The sequence below is a fragment of the Oryx dammah genome, unplaced genomic scaffold (genome assembly GCF_014754425.2).
Source record: "Oryx dammah isolate SB20612 unplaced genomic scaffold, SCBI_Odam_1.1 HiC_scaffold_27, whole genome shotgun sequence".
Taxonomy (NCBI): Eukaryota; Metazoa; Chordata; class Mammalia; order Artiodactyla; family Bovidae; genus Oryx; species Oryx dammah.
Genome location: NW_024070211.1, coordinates 19,673,027 through 19,700,334, shown reverse-complemented (window position 1 = coordinate 19,700,334; position 27,308 = coordinate 19,673,027). Strand labels below are relative to the sequence as shown.

General features: G+C 39.7%; 1 protein-coding gene across 2 annotated transcripts in view; it reads left to right on the top strand.

Annotated features, from left to right (window-relative positions):
* The window catches only part of DAW1 (dynein assembly factor with WD repeats 1), a 32,632-nt gene extending 7,153 nt beyond the window's left edge, over positions 1-25,479 (top strand). Inside the window, exons 3-13 of one of the 2 annotated variants that reach the window (XM_040228432.1) lie at positions 300-444; positions 2,023-2,081; positions 2,802-2,924; positions 6,704-6,803; positions 11,009-11,116; positions 13,423-13,529; positions 15,219-15,321; positions 16,257-16,371; positions 20,804-20,880; positions 22,678-22,840; positions 25,092-25,479. In XM_040228432.1, coding sequence (XP_040084366.1) covers positions 300-444; positions 2,023-2,081; positions 2,802-2,924; positions 6,704-6,803; positions 11,009-11,116; positions 13,423-13,529; positions 15,219-15,321; positions 16,257-16,371; positions 20,804-20,880; positions 22,678-22,840; positions 25,092-25,126 — 1,135 coding nt within the window. In that variant the 3' untranslated portion in view covers positions 25,127-25,479. The remainder of the gene's footprint in view (positions 1-299; positions 445-2,022; positions 2,082-2,801; positions 2,925-6,703; positions 6,804-11,008; positions 11,117-13,422; positions 13,530-15,218; positions 15,322-16,256; positions 16,372-20,803; positions 20,881-22,677; positions 22,841-25,091) is intronic. The other variant, XM_040228433.1, reaches the window with a different exon arrangement.
* Positions 25,480-27,308: the final 1,829 nt, after the last annotated feature.

Sequence of the window (27,308 nt, the reverse complement as noted above, 5' to 3'; positions counted from 1 at the left end):
GAAGCAGCACTTGGCCTTCTTAGATGAGCAAATCAAAATCTTTGCACACCTTCCTCAAGCGAAGTTTCAGGTAATGGAAAGGCATTGAAGAGAACCCAGGCAGCTTTCATCTGTGCCAAGATGCTCCTTATTGATTTCTATTTTTTTCCCCTGGAAATCTCTTGGTGAACATGATGATGCTGTTGACAATTTATAAATCTTGAACTTCATAAAGCAATGCAATCCTTCATGTAGTGAATGTATATGCACTTTCTGACATAGAGAAAAGTAACTGTTTTTTTTTTTTTGGTGAATTTCAGTACAGATGTCAGTGCATTAGTAGAAGAGATACAGAAAGCAGAACCTCTCATCACAGCTTCACGATCAGACCAGGTCAAACTTTTAATACAGAGATTACAAAATAAACTCGGACAACACAGCAACCACAAATTCTATCTTTTTAAGGTAATGCATGTTTAAAGATAGTAAGTAGAAGAACTTCAATGAATTGCTTAATTCTACTAATCTAAAATAAAATATAAATCATGTTTTCGTTCAGGTCCTCCACATTTTTGCTAAGACTAAATCTTAAATGTTTGTTGAATGAATGAATAAAATTCAAAAATTGGTTTCTTGACAGGTTCAATAAAGATTTGCGTTAGTAACCTTAACTTTTCTTTATAGTGATAACTCTAAAGAATAATCATTAAAGTAGCTCTAAGTTATTGAATAATTAAATTTTTTTCCAGCTGGAGTAATATTAAGATGTATTTCATGGTGTATCAACATTTCAAATTTTCTGCTTCCATATGAACTAAACTATATTTCAGTAAATTATTTATTGATATGGATTGTATAATAATTTTAATTCCATAAAGATATGCTTATTTTCATCTATAATCTTGGCAACTAAATTAAAATAAATGTCATTTATTGCTTCAATAACAGCTTTTATTTTTCTTTATGATTTAACAACATTTAATGCTTTGCTATAGAAAAGATTTATATTACACTGATTTCATTTTTTATGACTTATATATACTTGTTATTTATATACTCAGCATATTTTGTCTGATGTGAAGTATTCAACAATTTTCTGTATTCCTTCTTTCAACGTACTTAAAGATGGTCATTCTTGTAATAATTCTTTTTCCAGCAGGTGGTACTATTTTACTTCAAATATGAGCTCTATAACTTATATGATCTTGTAATTTACCTTCCAAAGAGAATATTTTGATAGTGAAGGAGGACACTATTAATAGTTACACTCTGGTAGTAGACATAATTAGGACTGTTCCAGTCTGGCCAGTCATCCTAACTAAAAACAGATGGTCCAATTTAAGTATATTCATTCAATAAATATAAAGCATCCACTATGTGCTAGACAACATACGGATGGAAATATAAATTCCATGACATATCCCGACTCTAAAGAAGCTTTAAGATTCAAAAAGTAATAATTCATTGTTAATCTGTATTTGAAACATTTTTGGTTTATTTCCTATATATACTGTTTATGCATGTATATAAACCATGAACAATATGTGAAAGAGAATATAAATTAGTGAAAAGACCCAGGTGCTGGGAAAGATTGAGGGCAGGAGGAGAAGAGGGCAACAAAGGATGAGATGATTGGATGGCAACATTGACTCAATGGACATCAGTTCAAGCAAACTCTGGGAGCTAGTGAAGCACAGGGAAGCCCGGCGTGCTATAGTCCATGGGGTCGCCAAGAGTCAGACACAACTGAGCAACTGAAAACAACAGCTATTTGTATCTCATAGCTATAATCTATCTAAAAGCAAACTGATAGAAAACATAGATTTGATCATGCTACTGTAATTATTTGTAACCTCTAGATGTTATTGGTCTTAATAGCAGAAGGTCCTATGTGTTTTCCTCCTTTGTTCAAATATTGGATACTATCCATTTATTATATATAATTAAGATGCATTTGAATGTCTTAATTGGTTGGAAGTTAAAATGAATGAGCTGAATAATTTTGTTTGAGTTTGAAATAAATGGTGTTTTCTTTTATTGAAGGTTCTCAGAGCACATATACTGCCACTGACTAACGTTGCACTTAATAAATCAGGCTCATGGTAAGGTCCTCTGTTTATTAAAAAAATATATTGGACTTTATTTTCTTAGAGCAGAATTAGGTTCACAGCAAAATTGAGCAGAAGGTGCAGCGATTTCCTATCTATGAATAACTTCTGCCTTGCATCCCCACCCCCTAGCAGCTTCTGTCCCTATCGACCTCTCCCACAGAGACCTACATCTGTTGCAACTGTTGAGCTATATTGACACATCATTATCACTGAAAGTTCACGGTACACATTAAGGTTCACTCTTGGTTTTGTACATTCCGTGGGCTGGCAAATGTATAACAACATCTATACAGTATTATATTATCACACAGCAGTCTCACTGTCCTAAAATCTTCTGTGCATTGCTTATTTATTTCTGTGTGTATGTCTATTTTTTTTTATTTCTAATTTTCAACAACCAAGGGATATAAATCTTTTTTAAAATAAAAATTGCCTACCCATAATGTAAGGAGGGCATGGCAACCCACTCCAGTATTCTTGCCTGGAGAATCCCCATGGACAGAGGAGCCTGGCGGGCTACAGTCCATGGGGTCGCCAAGAGTGGACATGACTAAGTCACTTTCACTTTCACTTAACTCTTTGTTCTGCATACACAATTTTCATTGTAAAAAGCAAGATAAACGAGGATATAGTTTTGCAGGCAAAAACATGAGGTCTTTATTAACACACTGCTGGTCTCACCTTGTGCTGTATTTCCACTGCTTGTGTTAGCTTTATCACAGGAAGCTATGATCGGACATGCAAGCTCTGGGACACTGCCTCTGGAGAGGAGCTTCATACCCTGGAGGGTCACAGGAATGTGGTGTATGCCATAGCGTTCAACAACCCTTATGGGTAAGAAGACATCCACTTGTCCAGTGATTCCTTATTAACCCACTGGTTCTTTTCACCTCTCCCTCCATCTAGTGGGGAAGGAAAAGAGGAAGATGAACCAAAAGTTGTTGAGTGTCTGATGTATGCTATAGTGTGTGCATGCTAAGTCACTTTGGTCATGTTCCACTCTATGCGACCCCACAGACTGCAGCCAGCCAGGCTCCTCCATCCATGGGATTCTCCGGCCAAGAATACTGGAGTGGGTTGCCATGCCCTCCTCCAGGGGATCTTGCCAACTCAGGGATCCAACCCACGTCTCTTATGTCTCTTGCATTGGCAAGCGCGTTCTTTACCACTAGCGCCACCTGGGAAGCCCAGCTCAGCTATAAAAAGAAATGAAATTGGGTCATTTGTAGTGACGTGGATGAATCAACAAATATTGTATATTAAGGCACATATATGAAATCTAGAAAAATGGAATAAATGAACCTATTTGCAGGGCAGGAATAGAGAATGCAGACATATATGGACACTGTGGGAAGGAGACGATGGGATGAATTGGGAGAGTAGCATTGACACACATATATGTATGTGTGTGTATAAAATAGATAGCTAGTGTATAAAATAGATGACTAGCGTGCTGTATAGCACAGGGAGTTCAGCTCGGTGGCCTGTGGTGACCTAGAGGGGTGGGATGGGGCAGTGGGAGGGAGGCTCAAGAGGGAGGCGATATATGTATTTATATAGCTGATTCACTTCATTGCACAGCAGAAACAAATTCAACTTTGTAAAGCAATTATACTCCAACAATAAAATAAAAAAATAAATTTAAATATCTTCTTCAGTGTTCAAAGTAGCTTTGGGAGAGGTATTACTGGCCTCACATAACATAGATAAAATTCAGGCACCCCTCCCAGGATCTCACAGTAGTAGAGTGATGAGCTAGAGTTGCCGTTGATGCAGGGCTGACTCTCTGCCCTTGGAAGTTCTCTGACCGGAAGATGAACCCTGACCGGAAGTTCCTGCTGATGTTTCTAGCACTGGACCAGGAGAGAATAGCTGTGCATGCATGACACGGTTTGCTTTGTGTAGAAGTTAACGTATAGTCTTATCAGGTGGAAAACCGTGTATAGTGACATGCTAAATAACAGTACAAAATGCGGCAGAACCATTTTTAAGCTAACTTCTGGTTAACCCATTCAGTAGATCTTCCCAAGGTCCTCTATCCTTCTGAATGACATACTGCTTATACCTATAGCTGTCTGAATGCCTGCGGCAACTACTCTATCCACCAGTACCCTTAACTTCTCTTTCCACTGGGGATGTTTTCAGCTTACCAAGAGTTAGTTGTATTTGTCCACAAACTTGCTTGTGGGGAGTTATACTTTCAGTTTGTTATAATCTGATTTAGATATTGCTTAAGCTAGTGAAATACGATGTGTGAAATTAAAACTGTTGTCTCCTACGAAAACACAGATAAGGTAAATATTTGAAAAAATTGTTACTAAATGAAGTTGTAGATGAGACCATTATAAAAATTAGAGAAGGCATTGCAGAAAGGACCCTCCTTTCATTTAGTATTAGAGACCACAGGAGACCATGTGGGGGCACTGAGAACAGAGGACAGAGTCAAGGCATGAGAGTTAGTCTGGATAATTATAAAGTCCGCAGCTGTACTGAGCACTTATAATTTTCTTTGGGATATGTATTTTGGGCTATAGGACCCCTCACATTTTTGTTTTACAAAGGAAAACACTGATGGACTTCAGTACATACAACTCAACATATGCATGTTTAAAAAATTAATACATAAAAGAAAAGTCAGGTGATCACTGTGAGAAAATTTGTAACATATGCAACAAAGAGTTATTATGGAGAACATGTAAAGAACTCCTTTACAAATCAATAGAAACAACACATTGGAAAAATAGTCAAAAAATATGAATAGACATACTTAACAAGTAGGCAAATATGAATTTTAAGATTATTTTTATGTTTTGGCCATATGAATGGCAAAAATTAAGATGTTAATAAATTACATGTCATGTTGTTGAAGAGGAACTAAAGAGCCTCTTTGATTAGGGTGAAGGAGAAGAGTGAAAGAGCCAGCTTAAAACTAAATATTAAAAAAAACTAAGATCATGCCATCTGGCCCCATTACTTCATGGCAAATAGAAGGGGACAAGGTGGAAGTGGTAACATATTTCCTCTTCTTGGACTCTAAAATCACTGCAGACAGTGATAGCAGCCATGAAATCAGATGTTTGCTTCTTGGCAGGAAAGCAATTACAAACCTAGACAGTATATTGAAAAGCAGAGACATTACTCTGCTGACAAAGGTCCATATAGTCAAGGCTATGGTCTTCCAAGTGGTCATGTATGGCTGTGAGAGCTGGGCTGTAAAGGACGCAGAATGCCAAAGAATTGATGCATTCAAACTGTGGTGCTGGAGAAGACTCCTGAAAGTCCCTGGGACAGCAAGGAGATCAAACCAGTCAATCATAAGGGAAATCAACCCAGAAAACTCATTGGAAGGACTGATGCTGAAGCTGAAGCTCCAATATTTTAATCATCTGATGTAAACAGCTGACTCCCTGAAAAAGCCCCTGAGGCTGGGAAAAATTGAGAGTAGAAGGAGAAGAGAGAATCAGAGGAAGACATGGCTGGATGGCATCACCGATGAAATAGACATGAACTTGGGCACACTTTGGGAGATGGTGTGAGACAGGGAGGCCAGGCGTGCTGCCATCCATGGGGGTCACAAAGAGTTGGACACGACTGGGAAACTGAACAGCATCATAGAAGATGGGATAAAATGAACACTTTCCTACACTTTTGAACAGTGAGCTTGCACTGCAAGTGATGGCCCAATTGTGTGAACTTTTGATGACTTGTTAGTACAAAAGACAGACAGGGTTCAGGGTAAAGGAAAAGATGTTTGTTAGTTCCCTGGTTGAGGGTTGAACAGGCTAATTTACTCTTACTTGTTGGGTATTGATCAGTAGTCCTGATCCACAGTAGATATGTGAAGCTTCTTGCTTGAAAGGAACTGAAGTCTTTATCATATTTCCTCTCCAAATCCTCTTCTTTAAAGACCTTACAATTGGAATAATACAGATTTTACTTTCTCAAGGAGACACTTACTGGCTAACTTCTCAAAACCTTATCTAGCCACATGTTTAATTGGATTTATATCTTTCCATTTTCCTTCTTTAAAATTTGATATTACTGTCTTCAGTATATCTAACAGAATTTTTCCATATTCCTACAACCATATTACACATTATTAATTTCCACTTGTTAGTAATTTTCTAAACTAAATCCCTTACATATTCATTAATGAAAAAATTATTGCAATCTTAAACACAATTTATATTTAAAATGTAAAATATTTAAAATTGAACACATAAAGAGATACTATTCAAAAATTAGAATATTATTTTGTTTTCCACTGCAACAGATACAGGATTGCTTATTATTTTAGCTTATTAAAAATTTTTATTTTACATTGGAGTATAGTTGATTTACTAATTGCTTATTATTTTAAAAGTGAAATAAAATTTTTTGTGGGGGTGGGGTGGAGAGGGGCACTTCCCATCCTCAGGACTCCTGAGGGAAAATAAATTACTGAGTAATAAATTACTTATTTATTTTTTAAAATTAATTTTTATTGAAGTATAAAAAGTGAAGTAGATTTCTAAATAGAGATCCACGTATTAATATCTTGTCTTAATTCAGTGTATCAAATACTGTGATTGACTTTGTTTTCAAATTCCATATATATATTTTTTAAATCTTAGTGACAAAATTGCCACTGGGTCCTTTGATAAGACTTGTAAACTATGGAGTGTAGAAACTGGAAAATGTTACCATACCTTTAGGGGTCATACAGCAGAAATAGTGAGTATATTTATTTTATTATATTTTTAGTATATTTTTATGTTGTCATTCCTTTTGTTTTTGCTTTGTTTTACTTTTTTATTTTTATCTTTTTCAGTAGATCTTATTTGTTAGAGAAGTTTGAGGTTGACCGAAAAATTGAGTGACAAGTGCAAAAATTTCCCATATATTGCTCCACCTCTCCTCCAAAGCATGCCTCATTGTCAGCATTTCCACCAGGGCAGCACATATATTGCAAGTGATGAGTTTACATTGGCTCTTCACATAGTTGTTATTTCTTTTTAGGATTCCATTGCAAAAGTAGTCGTTATACCTGTATAACTAATTTAAAAATCTGTTATTTTAAATTTCTCTATATTATATATGATGGTATTTATATCATTTCACAAACTACTCTAGCTTTAATATCTTGCAGATACTGTCAAAGACTCATATACCGCATTGACTAAAAATAATGGAATAAGTATATGAGTACAATAGCCAATCTGATGTCTTTTTCATTGACTTGCCTTTAGAGAATTGACTTGATTGAGGGTTGGCGAACTTCTTAAAATAGCTTTTAAACTAACTTTTTTATACCATGTAAAATATCTAAGCTGATTGTTTCCTGGATAAAATTAGAACTCAGATTTGCATAAGTGGTTTGACACTCTAAGTTGCTTTCACTATTGGGAAGCCCTCATCCTTAACTAATTCTGTATTAAATGTCTTACAACAATTAGTGAGATCATTTGCACCCTGTGGAACAACTGATAGCTTTTAAAGAGTTTGCTTATTTTAGGAGTAAAATTTATTTATAGTCATTCTTCATATTTATTATATTTTCATCCAACAAGAGCTATGTTCAAGGTACTTTGCTGGGGATGCTGCAGTGAAAAATTATATATTTTTTGACATGTATTAGCTTAGTTGTTCTTCATAACAACCCTAAGGGGTAGCTATTTCTCCATTTTTCAGCTGAGGATGCTGAGGTAACTCGCACATGGTCATAAGAAAGACACAATCCTCATTTTCATAATGTGGCCGTGTTTCCACACTCCCTTGGAATTTTGAAGGTTTTCTTTTTTTATAGTTCCTAGGAAGACATTCATATTTTGGAATCAACGACATCAACCCAATGAATATATGCTAAGTATTGACTGTGTGAAGCCCTGGTCTATGTGTGGGGGGCCAAATTGTACTTCTTGGCCCCCAAAGATTTTCTAGGGAGTAGAAGTGTCCATGGTTAAGTTCAAAGATGTATTGTAGGTGGGCTAGAAGTTGGTGTGAAGTTCAGTGAGAGCACAGAGGGAACAGCCAAGACTCCTTGGCCAGGAGAGGTATTCAGGGAAGACTCTGCAGAGAAGTGGCAGGTGCATTCGGGCAGAGAGAGCTGCATGCGCAGAGGAGGTGTATAACCATGGTACGTGCTTGAGAACTTAAGTGGCTGAGTGTCCAGAGCACCACTCTCCCAGCCTCACTGCACAGAAAGTGCTTATATGGAGACACACACACTTGTAAGCACTGCCTGCCCACAGTCAGAGGTGATGGGCAGGGATCCCAGGTGTTGCCCAGTTGTCTGGGCTAAAGGTGTCAATGACTTGGCTTATGTGTTGACCCACAAAGCTAGATCCCAGTCTTTGTGTGATGGAAGTAGGGGAGGCAGGAGAGGCTACACTGCAGATTTATAGAGGGTCTTAAATGCCATGCTAAGGAACTGAGACTTTATCCTGGAGATATTGCCGTACTGTTGAGAGTTTTCACCTGAGAAAGGCATGGTCAGGTTTTGCATTTGGGGAAGATGGTTCTTTTGCCATTGTGAAGGAGACATGGGGGGAGGATAATATGGGAAGTATGAGCCAGTGGGGATCTGGTAACTATGCAAAGAAAGACATCAAAGCCCTGTTGTGAGGAGAATGTGAGAGAAGTTAAGGGGTGGGAGGGGTAGGAGGACTGGGTTACCAGGGAGATATGAGGCATGAAGGAAGAAAGTATTTAGGATGATTTCCTGATTTCAGACTTGGGCAACTGACAGTGCCATTCACCAAGTCTGTGCATAAGAGAGAAACAGGTTTCTTCATTTGATTTGCATGTCTTAGAGAAGGCAATGGCACCCCACTCCAGTACTCTTGCCTGGAAAATCCCATGGGTGGAGGAGCCTGGTGGGCTGCAGTCCATGGGGTCGCTAAGAGTCAGACATGACTGAGCGACTTCACTTTCACTTTTCACTTTCATGCATTGGAGAAGGAAATGGCAACCCACTCCAGTGTTCTTGCCTGGAGAATCCCAGGGATGGAGGAGCCTGATGGGCTGCTGTCTATGGGGTCACACAGAGTCGGACACGACTGAAGTGACTCAGCAGTAGCAGTAGTAGACAGGGTGATAAAATCTCCCTGTGTGATGTCCAAAAAGAGGCATCCATTTGGCAGTTGGCTCTTTGGGGCTGAGCTGAGCAGTGAGGTCTGGGTAAAAGACATGGATGTGTGAGTCACTGGCATCTGGGTGGCAGTAGAAACCACCAAACAACTAAAAAGTTCCCAGTGGGAAAGGTAGACTCTGAGGAGAAAACTGGTGGGATCCTGGGAAGATGGAGAAGAGAAACTTTGAAAAGATACAACAAAAGAGATAAGAAGTAAGAGGGAAAAAGCAGAGAATTATCAAAAGAGTCAAGAAGGAAGAAAATATCAGGAACCTCAGGCAGGTTAAGTGAGATGACCAAGACGAACCAAGCCTCTCAGCTGGACATTTATCCAGAGTGGTCCCAGCAGAGAGGATGGGAAGCGAGTGCTGGGAGACTATGTTTGCAAGGAATTTGGTTGTAAAGGGAAATAAAGTTAGTTTAAAAAGGGACAGACAGAGTCAAGGGAGAATTTGTTTTCATGTGGGAAAAACTCAAGCATGTTTATAGGCTATTGGGAAGGATCTAGTTTAGAGTGAAAGGAAAGTTGGTGAGATCATCTCCCTGTGGAGTGCTGGGAATGCAGTGTCTTAAAAAGGCAGTGATCTCTCTGAATCTGAGGCTAGGGGAGAGGAAAGTGAGGGTCAGGGGAGGAAGTTCCCACCAGACAGGTAAGGCTTTTTCAGGGAAGTGTTAGGAGGCAAAGTTATCTGATGAGCAGGAATAAAGATGGGAGTGGAGTCAAGAGTAGGGAATGGTAGAATGTACTGAGTCAGAGGCATGTTGGGCAAAGTAGGCAATGGTACTGAGGTCACATCTGAGGATAGAAGGCACGAATGAGCAACGCTCGTTGTCTGCCATGCTGTTTTCTTAAACTACCTTGGTTGAGGGATGAGGTAGGGCTGGCAAATGAGTGGATAAAATCCTAGGCTAATACAAGTTGTTAGGAGATTTGTGAAGGGTGCAGGTGGAAGATGGGGGTAGGAGTTTTGGGCATGCTGGCAAGAGTGATTCTCCAGGTGTCAGTTGACTGGGGCATGATGGACCAGGAGAAAAGAGAGGGGTTTACATGAGAAGGAAGTCATCCTGCAGCGGGCAAGCGGTCTGGGCTTGGTGAAGAAGACAAAAAGCAGAAGTCCTGGGAAATTGTAACTAGAGATTGGTGTATCAGGAGTGAATTTCCTAGAGGAGGTGACACCAAGGTCAGGGTGTTGTAGCCATGGGGGTGATTATAAAAAGGAGTCCGGGACCATGGGTCCAAGGGTGTTGGATGAATGGCCCACAGGAAGGGTACTGGGGACTTGGAACTGAGACTGTAAGCCGATAACCAAAGTCCTAAGCAAGTGAGGGGATGTGATTGAGAGGAAGATGGGAGCCAGAGGGACTTCTCTGATGGTCCACTGCTCTTCCACTGGAGCTGGTGTGGGTTCAGGCCCTGGTTGGGGAAGTAAGATCCCACATGCCCCGAAGCATGGCCAAAAAGTGAAAACAAATAAAAAAGGAAGGGAGCCAGACAGCTTGAATCTCGAAGGAATGGGCTTTGCTTTTGTTCTTGATCTTCCGTGGTCTAAAAGTGACTAAGGGGAACCAGTACCCCTCCAAGCCTGAGCTGGGTGACGTGGAGAACAGCAGCCTCTGCTCAAGCAGAGACTGCTTCCAGGTCAACCTGCAGATGGATGGCTACTCATATCTGGTATTTTGCCTACTTATTTGTGCAAAGAATTAGGCTGAATCTGCTAAGGGAGTTGCACCTTCAAGCTTCTGCATAATAGGATTAACAATCTGAAACTCTATCTTTCTAAAATCTCTCCCATTTCATGTAATTCAGGTATGTTTATCATTTAATCCTCAAAGCACATTGGTGGCTACTGGAAGCATGGACACAACAGCCAAGCTCTGGGACATTCAGAGTGGAGAGGAAGTTTTCACCTTAACAGTATGTTGCTAATGTTAATAACTTTAAAAGCTTTACATCTTCATTAGCTGTTCCTTTGGATAAGCTTTTTACCTGAGTTTTCTTTTTTTTTTTAATTTGTACTTTTATTACAAACTGAACTCTAAGTTAAAAGATGTTTTTGAGCGATTGGTTTTCAGACTGCAGTAAAAAAGTGTTTCGGTTGGTTTGCTGGCTATTCCCAAAGACTTAAATGGACACACTGGGCTTTTGGACTTTTTAAAAGCCCATAAACAAGCCTGATGGGCTTTTTATTTCAACTAGCTTCAGTCTAAAAAAGGTAGTGGCTATTGCTTAAAACCTATGGTCTTCTACCTGGTTAGAAGCAAAGGATGTGGAGGCTGGCACCTTTTGGAAGAGGCAGAACTGGAGGAACGTACCAGAAAATGTCTTAAAAGAATGACTCTTAACTCCCTTCTTCTCTAACCTCCAGTCCCAGAAGCTTCCTGTATCACAAAGTCTGAAGTGTAAGGGGCAAGCGGCAGGAGGTGACAAGGTCAAAGGGTACCGCCCAAAGAGTGGATGCTGATGTTGTATCTCAGTGGGGGTCCTATCTGTCTCCACCACACGTCCATTCAGCACCGTCCTCCACTTCTTCCCGCCCCAGCCAAACAAAAAAAGGGTGATTCCCAGTGGCAATAGGTGGGAACAGTTGAATGGGAAATCACGTTATCCTATTTTTCTGAATTATAAACGGATTTTAAAAATAGAAGCCATTTTATAGGTGAGCTTTTTCTAAGAAAGTTTAAAAAAGGACTAGAAAAAGAGAGGAAAAACAGTGCTTTTAACTGACAGCAAGAGTTTTTCTTTATTAAATGAGTGTCTTGTTCTATTTACATAGGCATTCTTTTTCACATCTTCACCTTCATCAGTTTTGTGCATTGGGCTTCTTCATCACCTCTTCTTTCAGACAAATGCCTAAGAGCATTGGAAGGCATATGTCCTGCTCTGCACACTGTCTGACACCAGGGAATATATTTGTGTTCTCAGAATTTTAATGTTCAGCTCCATTTAATCTTTGTCATTTGGAATCAACCAGAAATTTAATTTGTAGATGAACTTTTTTATTATGAAAAAAGTAACTAAGTGAATTTACTGAAATTGTTAGGCAAAACGAGAGCTACATCCAAGCAGGATCTACAGCAGAGGGGAGCCCATTCTTCCTATTGTCTCCTACAGTTTGATTCATCCACCCCAGAGGACATCCAGATGAAAGTCAGGCCAAAGACTAGATATTTATTAATCTATTTCATGTTAATTCACTATAAGAATTTTAGTTTTTAAAACATTAGCTTTATTTCACAAGCTTTTTGTCTTTTGCCCATCACCTATTATTAGTTCATAAAGCATACTGGGCACTTTCCTGGTGGCTCAGATGGTAAAGAGTCTGCCTGCAATGCAAGAGACCTGGGTTCAGTCTCTGAGTCAGGAAGATCCCCTGGAGAAGGGAAGTGCAACCCACTCCAGTATCCTTGCCTGGAAAATTCCATGGGCAGAGGAGCCTGGAGGACTACAGTCCACGGGGTTGCAAACAGCTGGAGATGACTGAGTAAGACTTAAAAAAAAAAAGAAAATTAGCCCATAAAGCATACAGACCTTTTTAGCATTTCCACAACAGTATGAATGTAGTCCTTTGATTTCCCAACACCTATCCTTTTCTTTTTCTTTTTGTAAAACAGCTTCAGTTCAGTTCAGTTCATTTCAGTTCACTTCAGCTGTTCATTCATGTCCGACTCCTTGTGACCCCATGGACTGCAGCATTCCAAGCCTCCCTGTCCATAACCAACTCCCGGAATTTACTCAAATCCACGTCTATCGAGTCGGTGTTGCTATCCAATCATCTCATCCCCTGTCGTCCCCTTCTCCTCCTGCCTGCAACCTTCCCAGCATCAGGGTCTTTTCAAATGAGTCAGCTCTTCGCATCAGGTGGCCAAAGTATTGGAGTTTCAGCTTCAGCTTCAGTCCTTCCAATGAATATTCAGGACTGATTTCCTTTAGGATGGACTGGTTGGATCTCCTCAATTTTTAGTAAATTTACAGAATTGCACAACCATCACCAAGACACTAGTATTCGACCATTTCCATTACTCCCTACCCCCGACCCCCCCCCAAAAACCCTTGTGCCCTTGGTTTACAGTCTTTCTCTATTCCCATCCCCAACTGCTAATCTCTCTTCTCCCTGTAGAGCTTTGCCTTTGTGTAGTGCTTTCTTTCAGACTGTTATGTGATCCATGGGTGGAAATTGTTTCATCTATAGGTATGCATGTGGATATCTGCTCTTTTCCTAGGGACACTCAGCTGAAATCATCTCCTTGTCATTTAACACGTCAGGAAACAGGATCATCACGGGCTCTTTCGATCACACAGTTACAGTGTGGGAGGCTGATACTGGAAGGTATCTTGAATTTTTAAGATTTTTTTTTAAACCTGCATCAGAAGATTAAGAAAATATTTGCCACTGATCAGCTTAATATTAAACCTATTAACTGTGCCTTGGATTTCATAGGAATAGGACACATTGGAAGCAAATCAGTTCATTCTTTAATGATATTTCTTTTTTATTTTAATTTATTTTTAATTGGAGGATAATTGTTTTACCATATTGTGTTGGCCTCTGCCTTACAACAACATGAATCGGCCATAGGGCTTCCCTGGTGTCTCAGATGGTAAAGAATCTACTGGCAGTACAGGAGACCTGGGTTCTATCCCCAGGTTGGCAAGATCCCCTGGAGAAGGGAATGGCAACCCACTCCAGTATTCTTGCCTGGAGAATTCCATGGACAGAGGAGCCTGGCGGGCTAAAATCCGTGGGGTCGCAGAGTCGGATCTGACGGAGCAACTAACACTTTCACTTTCATGCATGTATCTCCTTCCCCTTGAGACTTCCTCCCAACCCCCAGCCCATCCCACTCCTCTAGGTCATCACTGAGGACTGAATTGAGCCCCGTATGTTAACACAGCAACTTCCCACTGGCTATCTATTTTGCATATGGTAATGTATATATTTCAATGCTACTCTCTTAATTCGGCCCACTCTCTCCTCCTGCTGTGTCCAAAATCTTTTCATTAAGTCTGCATCTCTATTCCTGCCCTTCAAATAGATTCATTGATACCATTTTTTGGATTCCACATATATGTGTTAATATATAAAATTTGTTTTTCTCTTTCTGACTTACTTGGTATATATGCTTCCTCAGAATTCTGAGCAAATAATGGCAAACAGCAACATAAAGGAGAATGTTAGCAATAGCCTGGTTATGTAACTATTATTTATTCTATGTACTGTGTAATCAGATTTCAGTGGCTTGTCTTTAGGGTCAGCATGGATATCGTGTATAAATAAAATTACGGCTAATGATGCAAATTTAATTTAGTCCAATAGCTTTAATTTTCTCCCTAATTATTGTTGCTAAGAAGTTAACTAAATTAGCTTATTTGTGTTGTAAAACTCCACTCAGTTTTCAGGGATCCCAATTAAGATGGATGCATTGAGAAGGAAGGGTTCTTAGACAACTGATGGATAGTTTCTAAACTACAGAGGGGTCCACCCATCTGGTGTAAAATTAGTTCCAGGATTCAGATTATACATGCCTTTCTGAAGCATCGTTTTAAGTGATGTTATTTTGGGTTGTTTAAATTTTAATTATGTGCTTATGTGAGTCTCTCAGTCATGTCCAACTCTTTGCAACCCCATGGACTGTGGCCCACCAGGCTCCTCTGTCCATGGGGATTCTGCAGACAAGAACACTGGAGTGGATTGCCATGCCCTTCTCCAGGGGATCTTCCCAACCCAGGGTTCGAACCCGGGTCTCTTGCATTGTGGGCAGATTCTTTACTGTTTGAGTTAGCCAAGAAGCCTACTTGAGTTTCCCAGGAAGCCTACTTAAGCCTAAAATTTTAAGTATATTTTTGTTGAGATGAAATTAAGAGGCTAGTTGACTCTTTTTGAGCTACAGTTAAGCCATCACAGATATTTTGTAAAAACTGAAATTCACCTTGTACACTGATGGCTTGACATCTTTCTTTGTCCACATATCCTGAATGAATGCATCTTTTACCAGTCTGAACCGTTTCCATTTTGTAGGAAGGTGTATACCTTAATCGGACATTGTGCTGAGATCAGCAGCGCCTTGTTCAACTGGGATTGCTCTCTGATATTAACTGGCTCTATGGACAAAACCTGCAAGGTAAGCTCGAGAAATACCTTTGCTTTATAACTCTTGTGTCTGGGCTTTGTACTGTGTCAAGTATTCCTTGCAGCATTAACACATTTTAAAGGTGCTAGAAAATTAAGATATTAATTTATCCAAAAATTGATAATTTTTAAGTTTCAAGTTGATGATCCTCCAAGTTTGAAGGATTTATGATGTAAAGTAGCTTTGATGACTCAAATGTATTGAAAGATCTTTTTTTTCGGAGAACATTTGCTTCATAGTGTTGTGTTCGTTTCTGCTATACAGCCAAGTGAATCGCCCAGACTTATACACATATCCCCTCTTTTTTGGGTTTCCTTCCAGTTTAGGTCACCACAGAGCACTGAGTAGAGTTCCCTGTGCTAAAATATCTTATTTTATGAAGGCACATTATCTTTGTTTAATGTCTCTCTGTTCCTTTATTAAACTTCCATTAGCATAAACTTCAAGAAGTCACAACATGACGTCTCCCTGACTTTGCGTTTCTGTTGCTAAGAGCTTATGCTCTAGAACTATTATTAGATATATAGATTGTATATTGAATGTATTATAATCTGAGTGTACTTTTTATTTCCTAGCATTGTAGTTTTAGATCAAGCTCTTTATTACTTGATGACTTTCATATGAAAAGAGGTTGCTTCTACTCCATCAGTGAAGCACGCACTTTGAGATTTTTTTTTTCCTAAAATAGTGACAGATTTGTATTCTGAAGTCTGTCTTTGATCTTCTCTGTGTCAAAAGCATGCCTTGTTAGATGGTCGGCTGCAGTCTCTGGTTGTGAATCAAAGAAAATGAGCAAAAAGTGAAAATTATACACATGATTTTGGTACAGTTTATTTAATCAGCTGTAAACATGTCATAAAGACTACTGGCCATCTGTGTGTGTTAGAGAGGAAGTCATAGTCTTAATCATTTTTTTAAAATTGTAGCTATGGGATGCTGTAAGTGGAAAATGCGTGGCAACATTAACAGGCCATGATGATGAAATACTAGAGAGCTGTTTTGATTACACCGGAAAGCTTATTGCAACTGCTTCAGCCGATGGTAGGTAATCTGCCTGTTCATTTAATTTATGGAAGGATTTATGTTTTGTTTAATAAACATAGGTGAGTCTGCATTATAAGTCATCTCCCTGATGACCAGCTATGATAGAAACGACATGTGCCTCATCTCTATAATGCCCATGCATGTCGCTACACTCTGTCTGTATCACATTCTTGATATCACATCAGTGCTGTAGAAGGTTTGTATCGCCTCCTTGACAACCACATATGATGTTAGACTATATGTCTATCATCTTCTTGATAACTATATATATGCATGTACTATATATTAGTACACCTCGGGTCATCTCCCTGATGACCATGCAGTATGCTACCCTGTGTTCTCATCAGCTTGACCGTTATCAATGGTGATATAATAAATCTGCATTTTCTCCTTTATGATCACATGTACTGCTCTCCCATGTCTAGCAAATCTTCATGATGAACTTACATAATGCTGTGCTACCCCTCATCTTCTTGAGTACCACTTATGAGTCTACGCTATGCCTATGCCATCTTACTGATAACCACAGTCAGATGCTACCCTGTCTAATCATCTTGAAAACATGTGTAGTTTTATTCTTTGTATCATTTTATTGACAATAACAAATGAAGTTACGCTATATATAGTGAAGTCGCTCAGTCGTGTCCGACTCTTTGCGACCCTGTGGACTGTGGCCCACTAGGCTTCTCCGTCCATGGGATTCTCCAGGCAAGATTACTGGAGTGGGTTGCCATTTCCTTCTCCAGGGGATCTCCCCTACCCAGGGATCGAACCCAGGTCTTCCGCATTGCAGGCAGACGCTTTAACCTCTGAGCCACCAGGGAAGCCCATATATGCTATACATACATCCTTTTAAAATAATTATGTATGTTGTTATTGTTGGGCCTTCCCTGGTGTCTCAGTGGTAAAGAACCCGCCTGCCAATGCAGGAGATGAGGGTTTGATCCCTGGGCCAGGAAGATCCTCTAGAGAAGGAAATGGCAACCTACTCCGGTATCTTGCCTGGGAAATCCCCCAGACAGAGGAGCCAGGTGGGCTACAGTCCAAGGGGTCACAAAAGTGGTGGACAACAACGAGTTATGCTATAGCTACGTCCTTTAAAAATAATTGTGTATGCCACTATGCTGCTGGTTATCTCACTGACGACACTAGATTGTGCCGTAAGATGTTTGTGTTGCCACCTTGACAACCGTATATGATGCAGTGCTATTTGTGCAAAGTCTGTTGAGCAAGCACATGTGATGCTAGATTATCTCTTTGATAACTATGTATGATCTTTAAAGTGAGACTTTTCTCTTTGATAATTCCACATGATGAATGTCTGTGTGCATGTACTCTTCTCAAAAGCTCAGTGTGACGCTTTACCTTGTTTTAGCATTTCCTTCGCAATCAGGTGGAGTGCTGCCCTATTTTGCATCATCTCCTAGACAACTGTGTGTGCTGACTCAGTTTGCTTCATATCCAGGAAGGCCATGTATGGTGCTGCAACATATCTGTGTCATCTATTGATAACCACACACGTTGCTATGCTGTATATGGGTTATCTCCCTACAGTGCACAGATGACTATACCCTGTGTCTCCATTATCTGCTTGATGGCTTGTATGATGCTCCCCTATGTCTTTTCATCATCTTGAGAAGCACATATCACGCTATACTAAAGCTGTGTTGTCTCGATGGGAACTACACACACGGTGCACACCGTGTCTGCATCAACATTCTGACTGCCACGTATGGCCCTACATCACACTTGAATCGTCTTATTGATGGTCATGGATCATGCTACGCTACGTCTGTCTCATCTCCTTGATTCTAAACTGTATCCTTGTGATCTTATCAGTAATCCCTGACACTATGCTGTGTCTAGGCCAGCTCCCTGATGAACATGTGTGCTGCTGCACTCTGTCTGCATCATCCTTCTGACCACATTTGATCCTAAACTATGTCTGTGCCATGGCCCTCATGATACCATCATGCTTGATGCAATCCTATGTCTACATCCTCTCTGTGATAACCACAGGTGACTCTGAACCTGTCACCCGCTACTCTACCCAGGACATGCTACTCTATGACATGTGTATCATGTCTCTATTGTCCTGACAATGTGAGCAAGCTTTCACTCTAAGTCACCTCTCTGATAGTCATGTATGATGCCCTTACTGAACATGTGTGATTACATCATGCTTGTGTAAATTCCTTAATAGCTTTTTAAGAAATTCTGGCAAAAATCAAATGCTGTTTCTAGGCTGTTTCTGTTCATTTCTTTGCCTATATTTGCTCCTTGTAACTAGCATACGTTTAAGCAGCTACTTTGTGTTATAATCAGTTGTAGAATTTTGCCTGTGATTCATTTTAATTACAGTCTTTATTACTGTCTCACTCCTCAAAATTATATTTGCAAGCTGTTCTCTTACTCATTAGGACTTTTCAAAGGTGATCCTTTGATCATACATACATGTCTTTTTTGCATCCTGGAATACAAACACCCTGAATCTAGAGAATTTTATTTTTTAAACTAACTACTTATTTTCTCATCTTCTCACAGATCTTGGCTTTTAAAAATCATCCCTTAAAAATAATGAATCTGCCCTTTTCATTTTAAATCTCATTCTCATTTATACAAAAGAATCTGTTTATTAAATATATATGGAGTGCCTACTTTGTGCCAGGAATTCTTTAGGAACACAGGATATGTCGATGGAAAAAAGAGATGGGCATCTCTTCCCTCCTAGAGCTATGTTTTGAAGGGGGAGACCACAAACAATACCATATGTGTGTCTTATATAGAATATTAGATTATATAGAATGTCAGGAGTTGTCAGTGGTATAGGGGAAGAAACAAGCAGGGACAAGTGATCAGGATGCTGAGGGATGGAGGTGAATAAAATAGAAGCTCAATTCTTTTAGTTTTGTCCTTTCTATCATCTGCTGTTTTCTCTAGCAGAGATTCTGTTCTTTCCTTTCTTCAATAGCATATTATTTTCCAAAACATCTTTCTCTTTTGGTTTGTGTTGTAAACCTGTTTTCACTGTGTTCCTCCTAAGAAGTCTTGATGTTTAGAGCCATTTTTTATTTACCTTTGGTCTTTGCTCCTCATTCCCATCTTAAAATTTGGTCTCATTCAACAGTTAGTTGCCTGTGCAGCTACAAGCTGTTTCTTTATATTTATTGCCTCTTTCACCTTCACTGGAGTTACTGCCAAGGCTGAATTTTTTTGATGTCTTATTCATAGTTCTATCTTATAAAAATTGCAATTTCAGGCTATATTATTTTTGTGTTTTCTGAAACTTCAAAATACTTTTGCAAAATTTGATGTATTAGTCTATACTGCATATTTTTGTCTTATTCACAATCTCTTAAAACAAGTGGATCACTTTCCTTTAAAGCTTTTGAAATAAACAATGAAGTAGCAATATTACATTTTAATCATATTAATTCTACTATAGCAATTTTTGTCTACTTCCTCCTGAAGTTGTCAGAGAGGAAAGTTAAAAAATAAGATATTTTGCTTATCTCTAAATGGAAAGTAAGTAAGCAGAATTCGCTATCTTTGTGAGTTTTACCTTGATTTTATACTTTGTGTTGAGACAGCATCCTTCACCTGGCCAGATAAATTTTAATTTTTTTATGGCAGCAATTTCATTACTTCTGTTTTTTCTCCTTCTATGCTTATGTAATGACTCTATTCCTTAATTCTAAGGAATGTTGTATCTATCCACCCATCCATCCATTCATCCATTTGTCTATCTATCCTTCATCCATCTACCCATCCATCCATCCACCTATCCATCCATCCTTCCTTCCATCCACCCATCCATGTACACATCCATCCATCCATCTACCCATGCATCCATCCATCCTACATCTATTTATTGAGTGTTTAATACCAGTTTGGCATTTCTAGGCACTGGATATACAGCAGGGAACAAATCATTCTATTTGCCTTTTCTGTTGAAAAGGTTTTCCTAGCACCTATTCTTCATTCTTTGTAAGTAGTGGCTGCTGACCCCTCTCAGAAGGCCTCTTGTGTCTTCTGTAACCTTAGACTCAGATTTGGTGTATGATATTAGTCTTGCTATTTATTTCTGTAGGTAATCGGAATCATCAAAACTTGTTGTGAGTCTCCTTTTTTTCTCTTTAAAATTTGATTCTTTTTGATTTCCTGTCCTTGCACCTCCATCTATCTTGGAACCTAGTGTCTCTTCTAATAAGCTGGGGCTAGAGATATGCTTATTTCCCCCGTTCTTCTCCTGTAGTGGGATCAGCTTGCATTTATAGTATTAAGTGTCTGGCTCTCACCACAGGCAAGAAGACAAACTTAGCACAGAGCTTATGTGTCAGAGGGATAGATATTTAGATAATTCAAGTCATGTGGTTCAAAGTCCTGAATTTCTGATGAATTTATATATATCTCCACTCCTTTCAAAAAGGAACAGCAAGAATTTTCAGTGCGGCCACAAGAAAATGTGTTACCAAATTGGAAGGCCATGAAGGAGAAATTTCAAAGGTGAGTTTCTCTTCTCATTTGGAGCAATTTATTTATTTTCAAAAATAAGCATCAGGCTTAATACAAATCGGTCTATTGTCACTGAATAGTACTGAGATTTTGCCCAGTTATCTTATTCTTTGTAGAAATCAGTTACCTGAAGAGTAACTTTTCAAATGTGTCCTCAAACTCAGTGTAATAAAATGATTTCTAAAACTTTTTATAAAGTATAAAACAGCATTCTCCTCAGCCATGAAAAAGTTTCAATTAGCAAAGCATACTTATTAAAGCTATTAAGAAGCTAGTAAAGTGCTTTTCCTGGTTCTAGTAAACACACCTCTTTTATATTATGCAAAAGAACAGGCTGCACAGCAAATGTCAAGGGTCCTGTAGATCACATGCCATTGAGGAAGTATTGCCTAGAAATAGTCACTGCTTAAAAAAGTTAAAAATGACCTATCTTGAAACCTGAAAGCTGTAGTTTAGGATTTCATATGAACTCCTCCCAAAAGCTAATCCATGCAGTACGGCCATCTAGTCAGTGATCTGAGGTTTAGAGATGTCCTCAGAAAATTGTAGAGAAGGCTGGGACCAGTGACTCTCACCCCCAGCTCAGCCCCCGTTCCTTGGTCTCGTGCCTAAGATGAGATTTTTCATTCTTTTTAGTGTATCAGCTCGATGGATTCATGTCTCTGCAGGCTCCCCTGCTATTGGTGGCCCTTGCCCTCCTGCCATCAGGGTTGGTCTCTCAGACATTGCAGAGCACATCCTCTGCATTAGGCTGGGAGGCCCGGGAGATTGGTAGTACGAGGGATGAGGGATGTGGCCATGGGAAACAGGCCACAAAGAGAGACTGGGCTATGTTTCCGAGTGTCTGGTGTGGCACACTCAACAAACACACATGTTTTTGTGTGTGTATGAGTAGAAAGAGTTCTCAGACTCTACAGGATTGCATTTTATGCTTGTTAACTGATATATTACCTATTGAATTGCCATCCAGCAATGGCATTGCTATGGGGTGCCAAGCTAAAGTATTCTGTCATTCATTTTGAGAGCTCCCATGCGAGGTATCATGCTGGGCCCTGGTGACACTGTGATGAAAAAAGCCATGATCTTGGGGCTTGCCCTCATCAAACCTATAGTCACAGAGGAAGTGACCCACATCACCATCTTCTGATGATTTAGAAAAGGTTATAAACACGACCTCTAGAGGAACTGAGGGCTGACAGTTTTCTTTGCTGCTCACATACCATGTGACAATGCCTGGCCTGTTGGGGCTCTCAAGCCCACATGAATGGAAACTGCTGCACGTTAAGTAGCAACACAGACAGTCCTCTCCTGTGGACCCTGACATTCTGTGCCATAGATTGAAGGACCATCCCTACGCTTGTGATGACAGAAAGTTGGTCTGTAGAGGTGACACCGAGGTTTGGGTGTGAAGATGCCTGACTTGAGTTCTCATCCACACCAGGGCTCTGCCTCTTGGTTTGAGTGGAGAGATTGGTGTCAACAGCCTTTGTTCCTGAAATGAAAAGAAGCTGGGTGGGGAACACTCAAAGTATAAGGGAGCTTTATCCTTAGATTTGTATGTGAGGGGTAGGCAATAAGACATCATTGTCTAGATTTTAATTTTCATGTGTTAGTCTCTGCAGTCTTTTTCCCACCCTGAAGGAACTGTTCTAGGTAAGAATAAGTACCAGGCTGGGAAGGTGAACAGGTAACTTTGTGATGTCTGCTTTTTACTGATGAAAAATATACTGGGAATCAAATCACACCAACCTGTGATCGCTTCCCCGCCGACCCCTTGCTTGCTTGTAGATTTCTTTCAACCCGCAAGGCAACCGCCTTCTCACTGGGAGCTCTGACAAAACAGCTAGAATCTGGGATGCTCAGACTGGTCAGTGCCTCCAGGTTCTTGAGGGACACATGGATGAGATCTTCTCCTGTGCTTTCAACTATAAAGGCGACATAATCATTACAGGTAGGGGAGAAATACACCCCATCAACTCAGCTTTCCTTTCAAATTGGTTATTAGAGTTTCTGAGCTGAATACCAAAAGGAGCCCACTCCTATCCCCACCCTTCTTCCAGGGTTCCTAGCTCACCGGGGGCCATTATTTAGGTTTAGCTGTTTTGCAGGACCACAGGAATAGGCTCTACCACCCACTATAAGGCTTTGTGAATCCTGAATTTCAATTGCCCCAGACAGGGTAAGAATTTAGTAGCCTGCCTTACTGTTGACTACATACCCCCAGGCATCATCCATCCAGTGGTTAATATTCAGTGGATGGCAGTAAGTCTTAGTAACTAAAACAAGTCAGGACCTGAGTTCTCCAGAGTGAGATTTTCTTTGAGCAAAACTGTTCTCTCCTTGGATGTCCCCTTGTAACCCGTTAATATATGGGGAAAAGAGCACATATTGAACATTTTTTCAACCATTAACAATTTATTGTGAGTGAATTATATCAGCAATGTTTCATAAGAACTGGATTAAGAGCAGGTTAGTTGAGATTGTAGAAAAGGGAGAAAATGCCAAGAACATAACGTGAGTAGGTGCCTTTGGAGGAAACCCTGGCAAGGAGCAGGGTGCTAAATGATAGTGTGGGGTGGGGGTACCCACAGGGGAATGAATCTGCTTAACTCTCAATGATTCTCATTGTACTGAGAAAAATTTTTAATTGCTTAACTGGTCTAAGGAGTTTAATGTTGCATATGCAAACTTGGCTTCATCTGTTGGCTGATTTTCATTTTAATCAGACAACTTCAAAGGTACTGAGAATAATCTCTGCCTTTGCCCTAAAATTCCAGTCCTTTCTACTTAATTATGCATGATTTCTAAAATCACAGATTACTTTCTTTGGGCCTATGGTTTGTAAGTGTTACTATAATGTAGGTATTCCTAAGACAATACCATAGTAAATAGCATAAATAGCATCAAATCCTTTCTCTTGATGATGAAGGATGTGAGTGTTTGTGATAGAGAACACTGGAGTTGGGGCTGCTTTGTCAGAAGACCAATATTTCCTAGTCCACCCTGTTTGTGTTAAGCCGGGCCAGCCCTGCAATACCTCTTTCCTCATCCACAGAAGGCCCTGGAGTTTAGGGAAGGGATATTAGTTGTTTGTGCCTTGTTTTAATGCTGGCCTTCAAAAGCCTGAGCTCTTTTAAGGTATTATTAGTTTATTTAGTATTTCCCAAAACAAACTCCTGGAGATAGTGAAGGACAAAGAAACCTGGCATGCTATAGTCAATGGGGTTGCAAAGAGTTAGACATGACTTAGTGACTGAACAATACCAAAAATAAATAAATAAATAAAAGCACCAATATGCTAAATACTGGTCTACTCAATGACAGAATTTATGAGAATGGGAAGTGACATGTCTTCCTTGCCATCAGCAGAGCACTTTGAATATGAATCTGCCCTGTTTTCCTGGTGGACCCTGGTGTGGTTAGCTGCATGCATTTTCAGTGGACTGCCTGAGGGTTTAGAATCACAAAATGGAAGCAAACTGTCCAGAGTGGTCAGGACACTTTCAAAAAGATGACATACCTTTGGGTACAATGTGCAGTTTGCACAGGCTTTTGCAGCCCCCACACTGCTTGTACTGATGATACATGCCTGGCACCTGAGGTGGAAAAAACCAGCAGAGCCCAGCAGTGCTTCATACTGGGGCTGCCATTCCCAGGGCCCGAATGTGGATGGGGTCCCTCGGGGAGGAGTGTAGCAAGGCTGCTTTGGAAGAGTGTCTATCGCTGTCACGGGGAGTGCAGGAGTTTCACATTTTGACTAATGAGGAGAAAAATCCACTTTAATTTTGAAACAGTCCAAAGTGGAATGTGCTGCTTCCTCATATATTGATCACTCAAACCTGGAGATGTTAAAAGTCATCATATTTGCCACTTGGTAGCGATGCATGGAGCGGGACGGGGATGAGCAGAGGGGTGGGTGATGTGGTTGCATTCTCAGGTCCTCTCTAATTCTAAAATGCCATGAATCTTACATAGGGGAGTAGAATGTGAACTTGCCCAATTTATGACCAACGGGCAAGAGAAACAAACAGACCCCCTCTCCCCAAACACCTGAACTGCTTACGGGCTCTGAGCTGGACACCCAGGAGCTAGCATATTGAGCACATTGATCATCCACAATGACCCAGAAAATGTCAACCTGCAAACACAGAGTTAAATGAGTAAAACAAAGAAAAATAACTTCGTGAAATTTGTTTTATTAGGCAGCAAGGATAATACCTGTAGGATATGGCGGTGATTGAAGAGAATCAGTCAACAAAGAAACTTGCCAGCCATGGTGATCAAAAGCTGGAGCGTCACAGCCAGCCAGCAAGCTGTTTTGATATTTCAAATGTTTTCTCTTTGTCCACAAGTCAACCATTTGTATACTGTCCTTAGTTTCACAGATATGACCATTAAAGTTGATGAAGTTATATAATTCCTTGAGCATACCGCTTGGCAAATTGGTTGTTTCAATTTTCTTTTGTTTCTTGATAGCATCTCCATACTGACAAATGAAACCAGAATGATTTAACAATGTGTCTCCTACATTCTACTTTGCAGGTATTATAATTTCTGTTGAATAAAGTTTCTGGAGAAAATTTCTGTGAATTTGCATGTCTGTATGATGTGTGCTTTCTTTCTTATGATGAGAACTTTAATGACGTACTCTTTCAGCAGCTTTCAAATATGCAGTACAGATTTATTAACTATAGGAACCATGATGTACATGACACCCCCACGACTTACTTATTTGATAACTGGAATTTTGTACCTTTTGATCCCTTCACCCATTTTTGCCTCAGTTCTCTGTATAAGTTCAGTGTTTTTTTGTTTGTTTTAAATTCCACATATAAGTAAGATCACATGACATTTATCTGTCAGACTTATTTCATTTTAGTCTTATGCCCTCAAGGTTCATCTGTGTTGTGGCAAATGATAAGATTTTTCTTTTTTATGGCTGTATAGTGTTCCACTGTGTGTGTGTGTGTGCACGTGCGCACACACACACGCATTTTCTTTATCCATTTTTCCATCTTGGCTGTTGTAAATAATGTTGCAGTGAACATAGGGATGGATATATCTTTTTTAGTTAGGGTTTTTGTTTTCTTCAAATATATAATCAGAAGTGGGAATTGCTGGATTATATTATATTTTTAATTTTTGTGAGAACCCTCCATGCTACTTTCTGTATTGGCTATACCAATTTACATTCCAGCATTTTTTAGGAGAATATGTAAGTTTGGAATTTGATTAGAAGTTTTAATATTTATTTAGCTATTTTACTTTTTTCAACTCAGAAAGAAAGAGGCACATAGGAATAGAAGTTTTATCTTCCTTCCCTCATATTCAAGAATACACCTACTCCTCCTTCCTCCAGAGAAAAGGTTGAGAAAGGACACTGAATAAAATATAGGGAAATATAGAAAAACATATAGGGAAAATAAAATAGATCTCACTTAGTAGAAAATGTATTCAGATTTCATAGTAGACTAGACTGTCATATTTTTCTCTGAGAAGTTAAACAGAATATAAATTCAGACTATTGAACTTAACAATCTGGTTGTTAAACAATTGAGGTACCAGAGAAATCATCAAACACTAACCTGACTGATGTTGAAATACTGGACAATGTTTTTCAAAAGACTTTTCTATGTAAAAGTGCCACAATGCATTTAAAAAATTAATGTTCAAAGATAAAGCACAAGATTTATCTTTACAACTGTTATCTGTTACAATGCAGATAGCAGTCCTGATTTTACACTGAGAAAGGTATATCACAGTGAAGTTAAGTGATTTATTAATGACATCAAATATTGGGTAGTGAAGTGGGATTTAGAGCCCAGGAATTACACTCCATTATATTATGTTCTCTGACACTCCCTGGTGGTCAGGAAAGCCTTCCCTGATGGTTCAGATGGTAAAGAATCTGCCTACAATGCAGGAGATGCAGGTCTGATCCCTGGGTCAGGAAGATCCCATGAAGGGAATCGCAGCGCACTCCAGTATTTTTACCTGGAGAATTACATGGACAGAGGAGCCTGGCAGGCTACAGACGATGGGGTCACAAAGAATCAGACAGGACTGAGTGACTAACACTTTCACTTTCATATATTACATTCTTAAGTGAAAAAGCATTAATTATGGCTGAATGGTATCAGATGTACCAGTAGGAAGGTTTGGGGTGAGAATTACCTCTCAGATCATCTGTGGATGCCTCAAGAAGAAAAAAATAAACAAAACTTTGGCTTCCCTGGTGGCTCACAGGTTAAAGCGTCTGCCTCCAATGCAGGAGACCTGGGTTCGATCCCTGGGTTGGGAAGATCCCCTGGAGAAGGAAATGGCAACCCACTCCAGTACTCTTGCCTGGAGAATCCCATGGATGGAGGAGCCTGGTAGGCTACAGTCCATGGGGTCGCAAAGAGTTGGACACGACTGAG